Source organism: Spinacia oleracea, chromosome 3, assembly GCF_020520425.1.
Source record: "Spinacia oleracea cultivar Varoflay chromosome 3, BTI_SOV_V1, whole genome shotgun sequence".
NCBI lineage: Eukaryota > Viridiplantae > Streptophyta > Magnoliopsida > Caryophyllales > Amaranthaceae > Spinacia > Spinacia oleracea.
Window position 1 is genome coordinate 118645332 of NC_079489.1, and position 15877 is coordinate 118661208.

Genomic DNA, 15877 nt, shown 5'->3' on the forward strand with positions numbered 1-15877 from the left:
TCATAACCCGCCTCAAAAATAAGTTTTTACTTGAAATGTTTTATGTCAAACCAAACAGAACCGAAATGCTAAGATATCAAATGATATAATTCGTAAGTAATTGTACTTCTTAAACCTTTATAAACCAAAGATTTCAATGTGCGTTGTTCAACCGAGTATTCGAACTGTTGTTTATCAACCGACTAAGTAACTAAACATGTTATCATTTAACATATTGTTCTTTATTAGATGTATTTCCAAAATAGCTATATTACTGTATAGTTATTGTCTCGTAGAATTGAATGTGCACTCTTTTATTGACTCGTATTCAACTGACTAATCGTCTAATCAATCATTAAACTAAATTGATCTAATTCAATACCTTATAAGCTTATAAGCTTGTAACATAAGAACTAATCGAAAAACTATGCTATTTTAATAAAATCGATTTAATTCATTAACAATTGAACTTGTTTGTCTCGTTTCGTTAATGAACATGTTAGTCTCGTTGTTGTTTAAACCAATATAAATGTATGACAAACTTGTATTTACAAACTTTACAAATTCATTACGTATTAATTCATCATTATCGATTATTAATTACTACGTTATTAGTATTTAGCTCATCAATACATGTTTCGTAATACTCTGGCATGGTGGGGGAGGGCATAGATGATTTTGATTCCATTTGAATCATTTGATTGGTAAATATTACATGACATAATAAAAGACATTGACTGACTTTTCTTAATTAAGTTTATGAAATTAATTGGATAGTGAACATTACTACATTAGTTGTTCGTCAAAAAAGAAAATAACATTAGTTATAAATCACGTAATCAAAATATATGGCCTTCTTTACATATCATTTTGCTTTAATAATGTAGATATTATAGTATAAACGTATTGAAAATTGTGATTTTAGTAATAACTCGACATTCTTTGTAATTTGTATCCGAATTGGTCTGACTAAACATGAACCTGACCCGATATGAACCCGACCCGATATGAATCCGACCCGATTACAATCCGGCTAAACCCGTTAACAAACCGAACCAAATTGACCCGACCCGGCTACAAACCGACCCGATCTGACCCGACCCGGTATGAACCCGACCCGATATGAACCCGGCTTGTTATGAACCCGACCCGATATGAACTCGAACCGATATCAACCCGGATTAACCCGTGTATGACCCGACCAAACATGAACCGACCCGATATGAACCCGACCGATACGAACCCGACCCGTTATGAACCCGACCCGATATGAACCCGTACCACATAACCCGAACCGAACCGTTCATTTTTCAACCCGACCCGAACCGAACTGATAGCAAAATACACCGGTTTCAACCCGAACCGATGAACCCGAACCGAAACCAAACCGATGACCCAATTTGACACCCCTACTCTCAAGTCTTTATCTTTAACAAGGTTTGGGAAATAGAATATCAGTGTAAATAACCCACAACGTAATCCATTTTCACAGCTTAGGTTGTTACCATTTCACATGATAACTAGGTTAGATTGGAAAATATAAACCAATAAGTGTACACATCACACCATCAATTGTTGATATGACAAGTTAAATATAACACTATGGGGTTGTTTGGTTGACATAAAAATGGGGGGAAGTGGAAATTCATGGGAATTTATAGATAGTATAGTTGTTTGGTTGACATAAAAAAGTAAAAATGGAGGAAGTTGGAATTCATGGGAAGTTGGAATCCCTACAAAACATAGGAAGTTAATTACCTAGCTCCCCCTTGGTCAATCAAAATTCATGGGAATTTCTAATTCCCATGTTGTCAACCAAACAAATTAAGGAAATTCCCATGAATTTAACAAGGGAAGTAATTTCCCTTGAATTGCAACTTCCTATAGGAATTAAATTCCCATGTCAACCACACAACCCCTATAAGTAAAACTATTAATGCTTAAATTTAAAAATGAGAAAATAAATTAAAATGAGCTGAGTTCACTGCAATATCCTTCTAATCTTACAAACAGTGAATCTTATTTAGCCAAAAAAAATTATGGTAAATTGAAACTTTTTGCCCTTACCAATGCAGTCGTAGAATTTTCTAAAACACCTTAATTTCAAACAAAAATAAATTGTATAGAACCATATACCACCTCCGTTTAAAAAAAATTGCACCGTACCCCCCTTTTCAGAAACGTCATAATAATTGAAAACTAATAAACAAGAAGCCTGAGGAAAGACAGTGAAATTTATCGATCCAACATTCCAACTTCTAGAACTAGTTCTGAAATTTGAATACTATTGTGAAGGAATTTCAAAGTACACACTTCATAGCTTATATACAGTATTGCAAAGAGCTCCTAATTCCTTAATTATGTAAAGCTTCAACTAAATAATAATCCTACAAGATGCAGGACATTATAAATAATACAGTATACAGTTATGCACATTTGAAAAGTACCAAGTTTCAGTTTACAGAATTAGTTCTTTCGACAGCAAGGTTTAACTCCACAACAAATCTTTTCCTGTGTAGATAAGTGAAGTAACTGACCATTAACATGCCTGCGAGGTACACCTGCTCTTGTACAAGAACACCAGGCAGTGTAGAACGTATCAGCTACTTTAACTGAGAAGCCGTTGTTGCTGAGGTCGAGTAATTCCAAACATTTTGCATTGCTGATGGCAGCTGATAGTTCCTTAATGCTTTGGTTTTCTTGACTATTACAGGTATCAGCAAGTTGTATATCAGAATTCTTAATTCTTGAATCAGTTTCGTAACTATCAGCTACTATTAACTGATTGAAGGCGTCTTCTCCTGGTTGCTCGTTTGCAGGAGGATCTTCAAGTTTATTTTCAGTGTGTAATGCTTCTGGATCCTTTTCGCCTATTATATCATTTCCTAATTGATATTGTTCTTGCTCAACATTGCCAGCGAGATTGAGTTCCTCGAGTGACTCGTTCTCTTTAAAAACATTCAAACAATTATATCAAGGATTGGTTTGTGAATGAAACAAGAATTTGGAAGAAAAGTTGATAAGTTAATGATTCTAACCAGAGAGTGACTTGATGATATGGATAACCCCACTGAGACCAAGGTGGCACTTGTTGAGCAGCAAAAGTTTTACACTGCATTCGGGATTCGCAAGTAATGATGCTAATGCATTTCCACCCTACATTAAAATTTCCGATCAATGAGCTTGTGTTTTTTTTGACAAACTCGTCAGTAATTGCACCTACTCATTCTACTGGTTGACATAGGTTGATTGCACCTTTAACAGAATCACAGAGAGGGTCTCTTACCCTAAGGACGACCATGAGAAGTAAATATTAGCTATGTGATTCTTGCATCCCTATGCAATAAAATCTACCTATTTTTAAACTCGGTTCAAAGAATGACAGTTTTTTCTATCCTCCTTTTTGTTTTCCCCTCTATTTCTTCTTTCTATTCTAAGAGCCTGTTTTAGTTCCTACTTTATAGTGCCTTTTACCCCAAGAAAATGTTACGTACATGGACCTGGGTGATACCCCTGCCCTGAACTTCAGAAAATGGAAAGGAGAATCGAATATCCGCTGAAAGACCAAAAGGAAATGTAATAAATAATATTCCAGTCAGGCAGTCATCCAGTTAAAAGTCTCTAATAACCCAATAACAAGATTATGATGCAAACTCTCTAGACCCTAAATCAGAAGGACTTGTACTAGGTGTTGGTTGTTGAATCCAGTAAAAATGACTGATTTTTTATTTTATTAAAGGACAATATTTGTCTCTTGACAGATGGATTACAGACTTACAGTTAACAGATATAAGCATGAAGTTGAAGGCTTGAAGCAAACCTCTGATGTAATGGGATTTCCGGCAAGGTTCAACTCGAGTATATTCAAGACTGCAGGAAATAGCTTTAGTCTTTCAAAGTAATTCGGTCTAAGTCCACAATATGAAAGGTTCAACTTTGCTAGCTCTTGGGTCTCATGGAACAAAGACTCAGACAACTTCAATGCTCCATCCTGTAAATTAGCAACAGCCAAGACATGGTGTAAGGAGAACAGCGGCAGTACGCCAATACCAATACAACATGATCAAGTTTGCAGTGATAAAACCTACTTACAGAACCAATATTTGTTGCACCAAGCATGAGACCTGATAGACATGAAGATCTGGAAAGTTGACACACACTGTCAAGTGCATGCTTATTAAGCTTTATCCCGTCCAGACTCAATTCCGAAAACCTAAAAAACAACAAAATTCACGATACATTTATCTGAGTTAAGAATCAGAATGACAGCTGGGAATAAGAATGAAACTACACCTTTCAAGCTTTACAAGTTTCCCTAATAGGTTGGCTAAAGAGCTACCAGATATAGGGTTGTTATGTCCTGCCAAACAAAAAGTAAAGTAAGTCAGAAGTTCAATCAAAGATGAAGATCCAACTTAACACCTTGAGCAAGTCATTTACCCACGGAAAGCTGTGACAGTATAGAACCATAATCCAATGCATCTGCAACTGTTTGAATTGTTCTGGATGTGATAGAGCATCGTTCAATATTCAGACTATAGAGACCTGCATGGGAGGACCAAGAGAAAATATTTGAGCATTGGACGAAGACATAATCTCCACATTTTGCACACAGCTGCAAAGTGACTATAGTGAGCAAAGCAGAAGCAAAAGCCAAATACCGACCTTCAATGCCCTTTTGTTATTAGTTCATGTGATTAGTGAAGCAAAATCAGAACAGGAAAAGAATAACAGTTTCACCTTTGCAGTTGCACAATATGGTGGACAGGTAAGTTCCACAGGCATCTGTCAGACGGTTTCCAGAGATGTTAAGAACTTCTAACCGACTAAAGAGCACAGGGCACTCACAAATCTGGGAATCCAAGAGAATTTTTAAAATATCAAATGATAGAAAGAAAGATAGAATGCCAAGCAAAGTGATGCAACAACATTGCCCACCAGGCTCCTTTAATTTTTTATAAGTCACAACAAACTATCTTAAGATACTTGACGATTGACAGTATAGAAACTTCTTAGTCTTCCAATATGAATTAAGGTTCCATGACTATACCCCTACTGCTAATTGCAGAAACACAAATAGGTAAAGGGAGAGAAGTACAAAACCAAGTGTATGAAAGAATAACTTTCTTTAATTAAAGGTTACCTGAAATAAAGCAGTTGGCCCAAACAAATTGCAGTGCAGATCTAACACCAAAGCCCCATATTTCTGACCTGATAATGTCAATGCTTGTTTGAGTCTCTCCATTGTTGCATTCCCTGAAGACAGAAAACAGATAAAGCAAAAAATTGCTACAATGCCTACAACAGTCAATTGATATCTGACCAGAAAATGACAGACATTAAAAATCTAGATGTAAGGCTCTACTTCTGTTCCCAATATCTTATCACTTTTGATATTTGTTGAGTTTTGACTCAGATTACTGTTCACAGTCTGTCTCATTTCCAATGGAGTCAAATGCCTCACTATTTTGTGATACTTGTGAGTTGAGACTTTTGACTCTAATGTTAATGTGAATATTGTAAGTGACTAATGTCAGTAAACAGAATTTTGGGATAGACAGAGTACAATTTCAGCCATGTCATAGATGTAGTTACCTAGCATATTATGAGAAAGATTCAACATGGAAATAGTTTGGTGGGCACTCAAAGCATCCAGTAGGGGAACTACTGACATATCTTGAAGCTCACAATCAGACACTATAACTTCATCCTCAGAAATCTGAGACAAGCAAATAAAGCGTCAAATGGAAAGGAAATGAGGATAGGGTAGTGTACTTCTAAGTTCTAACCGCAGTATGCCTCACCTTTAAATTATACAACTTCATAAGCAGCTTCATATTAGGTGGCTCACCTAACATCTGGCAACAGTCAACATACATTTTTATCAATCTCTTCTGCACCCATCCTGTAAATGTTTGTAAGAAGTTCACAAGTGGTTAGCCGTTAGCAGGTACGCCACATCATAATTGTATCTAATACATGCATAAAAAATGTACTGAAATATGTGTCCACATAATTATTGTGTTGTGCAAAAGAGAATATAATGATTAGATATCTAAAGAGGCAGCAGAAACGATCATTAGAGGAGAAAGAAAAGAAAAATCTAGTAGAACAATGTATTAGAGAACTCTGTGGACAATAAACTTAAAAAACGCAAGCCATGTAGTGAGCAAAAAAATAAACTCAACATATACATCAAGCTAAGTTGGCATGCCAGAGAGGCAAGATGAGCATGCATGAAGATCCTCAGGGCATACCATTAAGGGAAGCTTCTATTGAACCTCCTCCCTGAGTTTCAATCAAAAGAGTTTCCATTGTGTAATTAGTAGCCAGAATCTGCTCCCCAACTTTCAAATTGTCAATGATTGGCAGCAGGCCTGGAACAACATAAATGTGTTAATAGCCATCTTCATATTGCAAAGTTAAAGATACCATGAATCATTCCACGACCTTGAAGGATATTAATATCTTCCATAAATAAATAAAAAAGGCATGTGAAAGTCTGTCATGCTATAGTTTAGAAACCCTATATTCTCCAGCACATCAAACAATCGGTTAATTAGTTTATTTAGGAACAAATTCGCTCATGAAGTTGCACTTCCCAGGAATTTATTTCCCATATATACTTCCAGGGAATGGGCTTCACATGTGTAGTTGACACTAGGGAATTTGGACTTTCAAGGAATTCATGTATGAAGTGCGAGGAATGGGGGAGGAGGTAGTATTTTCTCATGTCTTGTGGGAATTTCTACTTCCCACATAAGTCTTCCTTCCCCCTTCCTAACCTCCTATGAAAATAATGTCGACCCAAAAAGCACTACAAGTTCTTGTAAAAGATAAAGAGAGATCTACAAAGTGGGTGTGGTTGAACTTTGATCAAAGTTCCTTGTTCCAGTATCTACCACTTTATACATATAGAACATGCAAATAATACCTTAAATTTTGGTTTCTTTATCATAACATGGGAATTCTCCACCTACCCTAAAGACCCAAAGGCAGGAAATGAGCTGAATGGAATTACAGAAACCTTTCATGGATATTGGATAGATTATTTTATCTGACAATTAACTCCATCAATCCATAATTTTGAAATTCTTAATTTCATGGTTATTTCGATCATCATGGTCCTGCAAGAATAGAGTTGCAGATTTGCATGATTTTCCTACCACTGGACTTCCTTTGTGAAGATAACTGCAAGTAGTAGGAGCAGGCTGCTTGAACCTTCAAGGCTTCAATATCAAATTCACCAGCAAACACACTTGGCTGTGCTTCAAAGCACACCGAGACATCTTCGAATTTCATTCTAATGCCATACTGAAAGAAACAAAAAAGGTTGAGAAAAATTTATCATATAATACAATATGTAAACACGTAATTTCATTAACTCATGCAATATGTCCTCTCTTTACTACAACACGAATGCTCAATTTAAAACCATGTTGAATGACTGATAATCTGTGAAAACTCTTGAACAGTCTCCATCAACTTGTGACTTTTATTGCCTTATTGGTGGTATCAGGGTGTGAATTACATTTAATCTTATCAATAGGCTTCAACTAATTCAATCGCTTTGCCTAAATTTCTTTTTGCCACAAGCATGGTTAGTCAGATCCTCATGCAGTCATGCAACTTGGCTTCGGGATTTTAGGCTTATAAAACAGTGACCTAATAGAGTCTACTAAAAAATATAAAGCATAATTTCCTGTATGCATCAGTGACGAAATGTGTATTCAAGACAAGTCACTGAATACCTTTTTGTCAGCTAAAGGTTTGAGACTCCCTTGAGCAGCTTCTTCAGGTTTGCTAGATTTATATGAACATGAACTTTCTTCATGATTAACTAGATTGCAAGAACTGGTGTCATGTTTACAATCATCCTGTACAAGATCCTGTTAAAGAAAAAGGGTAACTGAATAGAGCAAAGCATTTAATCTAGATTTTGTTTTTATAAAAGATGAGTAACTAAAAAAACCAACCACTACCTGCGGGTCACGGGCTGAATCAAGATGATTGCTCCTACTCTTCGCTGTAAGTAGTTAAGAAATAAAATTTAGTGTTCAGTATCTTGAAAGTGACAGAAAGTACAAAACAACTGTTTACCCACATTCATTCGATGTAGCATTATACTCTAATGGAATAGGATCCGGCCTTCCGTTTGAGCATTGTGCATCCTCTTCATCATCAGAAATGACTAGACGGGCACGTTTTCGGCCAACAGTTGGCATTGGAATTTCTAGAGAATCGGATAGGTTTTGGGGAGATGCTTCAGTTCTCCTGGACAATCTTTTAACCCTTTTTTGACTGTCTGTTTCTAGTTTCTGTAACTTTTTACAACGGGAAAGTGAACTCAATACTTCATCATCTTCAATGTCTTCAACACTCGAAACAGGTTTACCCACAGGAAGAACTTCACTACTGTGAGAAGATCCACAGTCTGCAAACCTATTCTCAGAGAGACTGTCATTTCCCTCAGTTTCTGTTTCAGAGCAACTATCCCCAAGGGTTGTATGTAGTTCCTGCTCACTGTTCATTAAAGTCTGCAAGTTCTCTATCTCAAGCTTCAATTTCCTAAAAAGCAACATCAATTTAAGATATAAAATAATATTGCCTCCATCACGCCATGCAAAATCTAAATTTCAATCAAGATGGAAGAAGAAAAGGATCATCTAGAAAAAGTGATCTGTCAACAACAGCGTTCCACATCATAATCCTCCAATGTCTCTAAGAAAATTGTGGATAGTAAGTCTGCTCAGTCATAGAGCAACTCCAATGGTTAGCTACAAGGTGGTGTAACTAAATTTGCCCCATCAAATTTCTAGCTTCTGCTTTTAAGCTACAAAGTTTCCCATTGATTGACTACAATACCTTGTAGCTCCTTATAAATATTTTATTTATTTACCTTTTCCACTTTTTTTTCCGCCAGCTACCTACTCAAAAGAGCTACAATATCTTGATAGCGGATTACGTAATTTATGTACCAATGGTTGGCTACCCGCTCAAATATTTTAACTTTTTGCAAGCATATCTTTTTTTATGACCAATGGGGTTGCTCTAAGTATATCTATCTTTTCAGTTATCATTCATCACAATCTTAACAACTATTGAAGGAACTTTGATTCAAAAGATCTTAATAACTATTGAAGGAAATTTGCGGGTCATCATCCTCTCCTTCCCCCCTCAGTTTCTTAGAGAAGCTCATTCTTAACTCAACACATTAAAAAAAGAAGGATAAAAAAGTGAGTAGGGAAATCAGAGCAGGAAAATATAAAGTGATTTTCATTTGCCATCTTTGCTTGGAGTGAGGGAAAGCTGCAAAGCTAATAAATTTTCCCTTGGCCAGAAAATCGAGTAGGCCATTACTATTATCATTTATGCCTTGCTTTAGTAACAGGATTTGTATGCCTTCCTCTCACACTTCCACTAATCAAAAGGATTAGCTGTATAAGATGAAAATCGCAGGGAAGCAACTTGCAACAGCTGAGTAATATCTTTAAATCCTGAACTTCGGCTGCAAAAACTCATAGTAAAAGAAAATACCCTACACGGATAAGCTCCACATGAAATCACACCATAATTAAAGTTCCACATCCTCTCACAATAAAGGCAGAGGACCATGTGTCTAGATCAGGGACATCAAACCTCTTTCTGGGTAAACCTTAAGATTTGTTCTATCTCATACGAGCAGCAGCATATAATCAGGACAATCCTCTACCTACTACAGGAAAAGAAGATTTTTAAATGTATTTGGCTTAAGACTGAGATTCCAAAAAGAACTTATGCAATGCACACCAAGTAGTCAAGTAAACTTGAAATTCGATTAAATGCAACACTAATGCATTTCCAGATATCCTAGTTAATAAAGACAATAAAAATAATACAATATGAAAATTGCATGTACCGATGGTCATGCATAATGAATAGCAATACCTAGCTTCATCAACGTTATCAAATCTAATCATGTGGCTGTAATGCATGTTCTCCAAGGCAGATATTTGAGTATGGACTTTCTTTGATTGAACAGCAATCCTGCAATAACATAAAGATAATGAGGCATTCAGATACTCAAAAAAACATTATGCATTTATATTTGTAATTAAGAGCCAGTTTGATATTTAGGATCTGGCTTTCAGCAGAAAAGTTCTACATGAAAAAATTTCCTTATCTTTTTGTTCCAACTTCCAACTAATGTAGCAAAGAGTTGATATGATTTGATCATATGGTTTCTCTAACCCTCTAACTCTAACATGCTTTAGATGAACATCTTGGAACCACCAGGCAAAGCATATGCAATCAAGTCACAAACCCCCAACTTAAAGTTTATTGTTTGAAAATAGTGTGAGAAATGAACGTATAGGCCTTAATATATTTTGTTGCCAGTTGCCACCCATAAAAATAAAAAAATCCTCTTGTATCTAACACGCAGAAGAATTATATTAGTTATTCAAAAAAGTCACTCATGTATCCATATTAAACTCTTTGAAAATGGATTCCACTTAACTAGCAATTACAGTAGTCCACGAAAGTCAAAATGCTCCGTGGCAAGGAATTCATAGTTTGACCACCGTATACTTCAATCCTTACTAAAATTACAAGTTCGATAGACATCAAACATTTAAAAAATGAATACAGATCAAGTGATATACCTGTAACCTTCTTCAAATTCTCTTAAGGCACCCTTCCAATCACCTTCAGAATCCAAAATATCACCCATACTGATTTTTACTAATGCTTGGCCCTGAAATCACCATTGATCGATTTACATACAAGATAACAAAGCTTTTTAGATTCTGATGAGAAGAGAAACAAGTTTAATACCATTAAAAAAGACCCAGAGACAAAAGATCTAAGTTCTAAAATCCCTACTCATGCGACAAAACAAATAAAAAATCAACGAAGAGAGAAGGTTAAATATCTCATGCATCCGACTTATGGTTCCATACATAGTTAAATAATCCTATTTTAAGCAAATGAAGAACAACTGAACCAACTAGTTTTTAAAAAAAATATACTCACCTCCAGATTACCAATCACTTTATAAATCTCCCAACTTTTGGTAAACCATTTACGAGCTTTCTGGAATTCCCTAACCTTTTGGTATGACTCACCAACAACCAAATATGCATCAGCCAGCTTTTCTTTGTCACATAGTTCGGTTGCAATTTTCTTCTTCATTTTTGCAAAATCTCGATGCTAAAAGACAATGTGCCAAAGTAAGATAACAAAAATTATCAAACGCATAACAAGCTTAAAAAGATTATGTATCTTCCACAGGCTTAATAAGTAAAAACATTATTGGCTTTAAGTTTATACAATTATGTATCTCTGGTTCTGGAGTCCTTACACGGAAGGTCCAAGCATGTAGAAAACCTGATTTCCAAGTCCAAGTCTAGCACAGGTCCATGTTCACACATGTATACTAACTGAACACAACTTAAAGAAAATGATAAGCCACCTACATTAATTTTTTCTTACAACCAGAGAGATTAGAGACTCTGTATTTGTGTTGGAAACAACAGATAGCATAGCTTTATTAAGAACTTCATCTGCATAAAGAGAGAGGACATATAGCCGGGAGCAGAAAGATGCAACCAATTGTTTCATCACTTCCACGAATAGTAACAACCATCTATGGATAAATAAAAGCACTGCAGATCAAATTACAGGAAGAAAGGAAAGTGCACAAAGTCAAGTATAGCAAGAAAGCGAAAAGGGAAAAAAAAATTAAAAACTAAAAAATTTGAGGAATGACAGTATAAAATTTGTGGCATGTTCTTCCAAGTGAAATGAAAAGCGCTCTTACGAGCTACATAATGCCTTTTCTCTCTTTTGTGGCCTATGCTATCGAAGAGAAAAGTTTGAACGTTCTCAGGTGGTCTCTAAGATAGCTACAACACAGGGAGGACGTAATGGAGCCTGTTTATTGGCTTGCACTACAGAAGCTTCCAAGGGATTTTTTTATCTTACAGAAATTAAGAAGTATTGAACAACATGACATTTTCATTATCTTGCTTTCCCATCCAAGTAATGTTTCAGGACAACCAACCAATTTGTACATTAATATGGTTGCTATTACCTTGAAAAAATAGTCAGGAAAAAACCAAAGCAAATTAGACAGTAGATAACGACTCGACGGCCCATAAGGACAGGATCTAGAGACATTTCATTTCTCCTCTTGGCAACTATGGATCAAAATAAACCACCCCTTCTTTAATATTTGCAAACCCAAAAGGTTATGTTCAAGAAGATGAAGAAAAATTAAATCTTCAGCACACAAACAGAAAAGTTCTCAGATCATGTCATGTAACTTTTATCAATCCATTGATGCATGTACTGCATGCATTGAGTACAATGAAAGAATATTAAACTAGACACTTACTTTTTTCCAGTCAGAAACAATAATTGTTTTCTCGATCAGATAATCAAGAGATTTCATTAGCTGCCTCAAACACTTCCTTTCATCCGAAGTGCCTTTGGCCATAGTCATGCTACGTCGTAACTTCTTGAACTTCTGCTCTTCTGTTTTTATTTCCTCCGTCACTTTAATAAATTGTTTCACAACTCGAATATTTTCCTCAATTTGGCGGGACAAAGCATCTTCATCTTCCAAAGATTTTGTCAGATTAAAAGCTATTTGGTAGCTATCCAAGGTGTCGTTAAACTTCTGTTCCTTGCTATGAAATTCCCCAAGATTAATATATCCTTTAGCCTCCCCTTGGCGATGACCTATATTCTTACATATCTTTATATCCTGCCTGATATGATGTTTAGCCTTTTTCCACATTCTTAGCTGCATATAGACATATCCCAAGTTATGATGTAATCTGGTGCGCCCATCATCATTTTCACTCACCTCCTCCTCATCACATATCTCCAATCCTTTGGTAAGAATTTTTTCAGCCTCTTCCAAGTTTTCGAGGTCTATTTCAAGAGTTCCAACATTATTATATGCATCAATATATTCCTTAAGAAAAGAAGATTTGGAATCCGGAGGATTCTCCTTGAGAGTTCCAGCAAGAGTCATAGCAGATTTGAAATACTTTTTAGCCTTATGTAGAGCAGAATGATCCTCTGTTTTGTTGAATATTTCTTGGTATGTACGTCCAAGTTGTGTGGTAGCTCTTTGCTGCTCAACCAGATCATCTACATCCTTGGCAAGCTGTAAATGTTCTTTCTACAGTAATAACAGAGAAGAAAATGCAGTAATTGAGAGTTAGCAAGAAATTTCGAAAGCAAATAATCTTAAAAATTGAAGGAGACAAAAACAAAGTACAGCAAATCCAATACTCTACTGAATTTTCGAAAAAAGAAATGCCACTAATACATCAACCATTTATAATTGAAGAACTAGTGTGTAGCCCGGGCGATGCCCCGATCGCTACATTGAATAGTTAAAATTTTAGATCTTTTTTGAGCTCAATATTTGACGAAATGCATGTATACCATAAAGAGAAAAACACCAATTAAGTTTGTCAACTAAACAGACACACCGCATCATTTATCATGCCAAATAATTTTTCTATTAGATCATCTTATAATTTGTATAATTTGTTTTCTAATGGAACTAAGTGCTTCAAATTAATAACAACCAAATTAGATATAAGCAGCCATGCACGGTATTTCTGTAGTTGATGCTTATGAGATTCATGACATCATGTTTCTTCATAGTTGTCCTAATTCTTTATTTTTATTTTTATTTTAAATATACCATAGAAAATAAAAAATCAGATAAAAATTTAGTTGGTTTAGACTTCATGTTAACATTTATTTATAAATTAATGTGAAGAAATAAACCACAAGTGGTGGTTGGTTAAGATGGTAATGAGAATTATCATTCATACATGAGGTCTAGAGTTCAAACCTCATTGTATTGATTTTTGGTTATCCATGACATAACATACCACTTGGTGAGTGAATGATGTGCCGCAAAGGGAAGAGTACTACGTGGCACATAGACGTTTTCCATAACGCCTTTTAATATATTAGTATAGATTGAGAATCTCTTTAAAACAAAATAAAAATAAACTTAAAGAATTCAGTAAAGACATTTCCATGGAAACTCAGGGAAATACAAATATAACTATTAATTTCAACAGTTTTAATTTCTTAATTTTAGCTTGTTTGGTAATTTAAATGGAAAAGTGAGGAAAATAAAATCTGTGGAAATATGTGGAAATCAACTAGTTATATTTTACCTGTTTTATTTTCCACACTTTTCCCTTCAAAAGTGATGGAAAAACTGTGGAAATATGAGGAAAACAAAATTAAAGAAGTGAAATATATGAGATATTTCAATTTTTCTTGTTTTCCATAATAATTAGCCAAACAAATTAAAATTTGTGATTTCTACATATTTCTTCAGATTTGCTTTTATACAGATTTCCACAGTTTTAGTTTTGCTCACATTTCCAAATTTACTTGGTTCCCAAACACAGTGTAAATATAATCTCTTGATTCTACTTAATTTGACTTCATTACACTAATAGAAACAAGTATACAACTAAAATTCAATGAGCTACCAAAGAAATTGCCTTAGTTGAACTTCATAAAATCATATACGGAGTAGACCTTTCATAAAAAAAATGAAAACATATGGAAAATTAATCAAAAAATTCAAACAGTGATAATGAAATACACATGAACAGTTCCCAAATCACAATACCTCATAAAATGGGAAATAAAACCGAAAATATTGGCACTAAATTTTCCTACTTTCATCGTTCATATAGGTCAATGATCTAATTTAAGCTCTCCATTAATATAATTTCTTAAGCCACTAAATCAGGATTTCTTCTGAAACCGAAAACCTCGAAAAAGAAGTGAGAGTGTGATGAAAGTACCTGAAAATGGAGGGCGTTTACATAATCACCGAGGCGCAAATGGAGTTCACCCATGGATTGACAAGCGGGAAGACGATCTTTTAGAAGCAAACAATCAGAAGAAATCTGATAATCAATCCTTATCCATCTTAGGGCTTCGCAATATTCACCTTTGTTTTTTAGAATATCACCGATTACATTTGCCCACCTTGCTTCTTCTTTCCGATTCCCCAACTCTTTCGCACTTTTATACGCCTTCTTTGCCGATGTTAGCTCTGCATCTTTCTTCCCCATCGGAAGCAAATTGAATTTTTTTAGGGTTTGGAGTAAGATTTTGTGAACAGAATTTCTAGGTTGGACGGAGTTCTCTTGAAGATATTTTTCTGGGTTTGGTTAGAAATCCCTAATTTTCCAGCAATTTTGATTTGGGAATTTGGAGTGAACAAGAGGAGGAGAGTATAGGCGTGAACAAAAAATTGAAACGCGCGCCAAAATTTTGCATGTTGCAATTTTTTTAGATGGGCTGCCAAAACTCAAAAGGATAAAGAGCCGTTCCGAGTTAATCTCAATGATTGGAAATTTTTTCCAATCAAATGGCATTTTCGTAAATAGTTGATGCTTTTATTACGAAAATGTCATTAAATGTGAGTTAAAGTACAGTGACATGTCATCAAATATGGGTCACATGTACGGTCATTATTGTATTTTCATAATACATCAACAACTATATACTTCCTCCATTTTTTTTATTATTGCACCGTTTTCCTTTTTCGGAAGTTGCATATTAATTGCACCATTTCCTTTTTTAGCAAGTTTACCTACATGAAATGACATTTGTATCCTTATATGGGTGGTGGGGACCAAACCCCACTTGTTCTTTACATAAAAACTTGTACTTAATCACATGGGTATTTTTGTCAATCACTCACATTTTACCTCCTTTCTTAATTCTTGTGCCCAAGGTAGATGGTGCAATAATAATAAAAAATGGAAGAAGTAATATACAGTCAACAGGTCGCAATATACAATAAGCTTCTTCTAATAAACAATCCACAACTATAGATATTCAGTTAATCAGTTAT

General features: G+C 35.1%; 1 protein-coding gene across 3 annotated transcripts; it reads right to left on the reverse strand.

Moving 5' to 3' along the window:
* Nucleotides 1-2179: 2179 nt before the first annotated feature.
* LOC110774768 (protein TONSOKU) lies at nt 2180-15321 on the reverse strand. Of its 3 annotated transcripts, none has more exons than XM_021979355.2 (20): nt 14817-15318; nt 12356-13150; nt 10993-11169; nt 10623-10714; nt 9907-10005; nt 8084-8547; nt 7962-8005; nt 7731-7856; nt 7146-7293; nt 6237-6356; nt 5784-5884; nt 5575-5698; nt 5123-5235; nt 4720-4831; nt 4420-4524; nt 4273-4339; nt 4072-4192; nt 3800-3970; nt 3018-3135; nt 2180-2927 (listed from the first exon to the last, which is right to left on the reverse strand). In XM_021979355.2, exons 1-20 carry the CDS (start codon nt 15087-15089, stop codon nt 2446-2448), a joined length of 3852 nt encoding a protein of 1283 aa, XP_021835047.1. In that variant the 5' UTR covers nt 15090-15318; the 3' UTR covers nt 2180-2445. The 3 variants fall into 3 exon arrangements, with proteins under 3 accessions (XP_021835047.1, XP_021835046.1, XP_021835048.1); XM_021979354.2 differs by having other exon boundaries at nt 7731-7868; XM_021979356.2 differs by lacking the exons at nt 2180-2927; nt 3018-3135 and having other exon boundaries at nt 3806-3970; nt 4068-4192; nt 7731-7868; nt 14817-15321.
* Nucleotides 15322-15877: the final 556 nt, after the last annotated feature.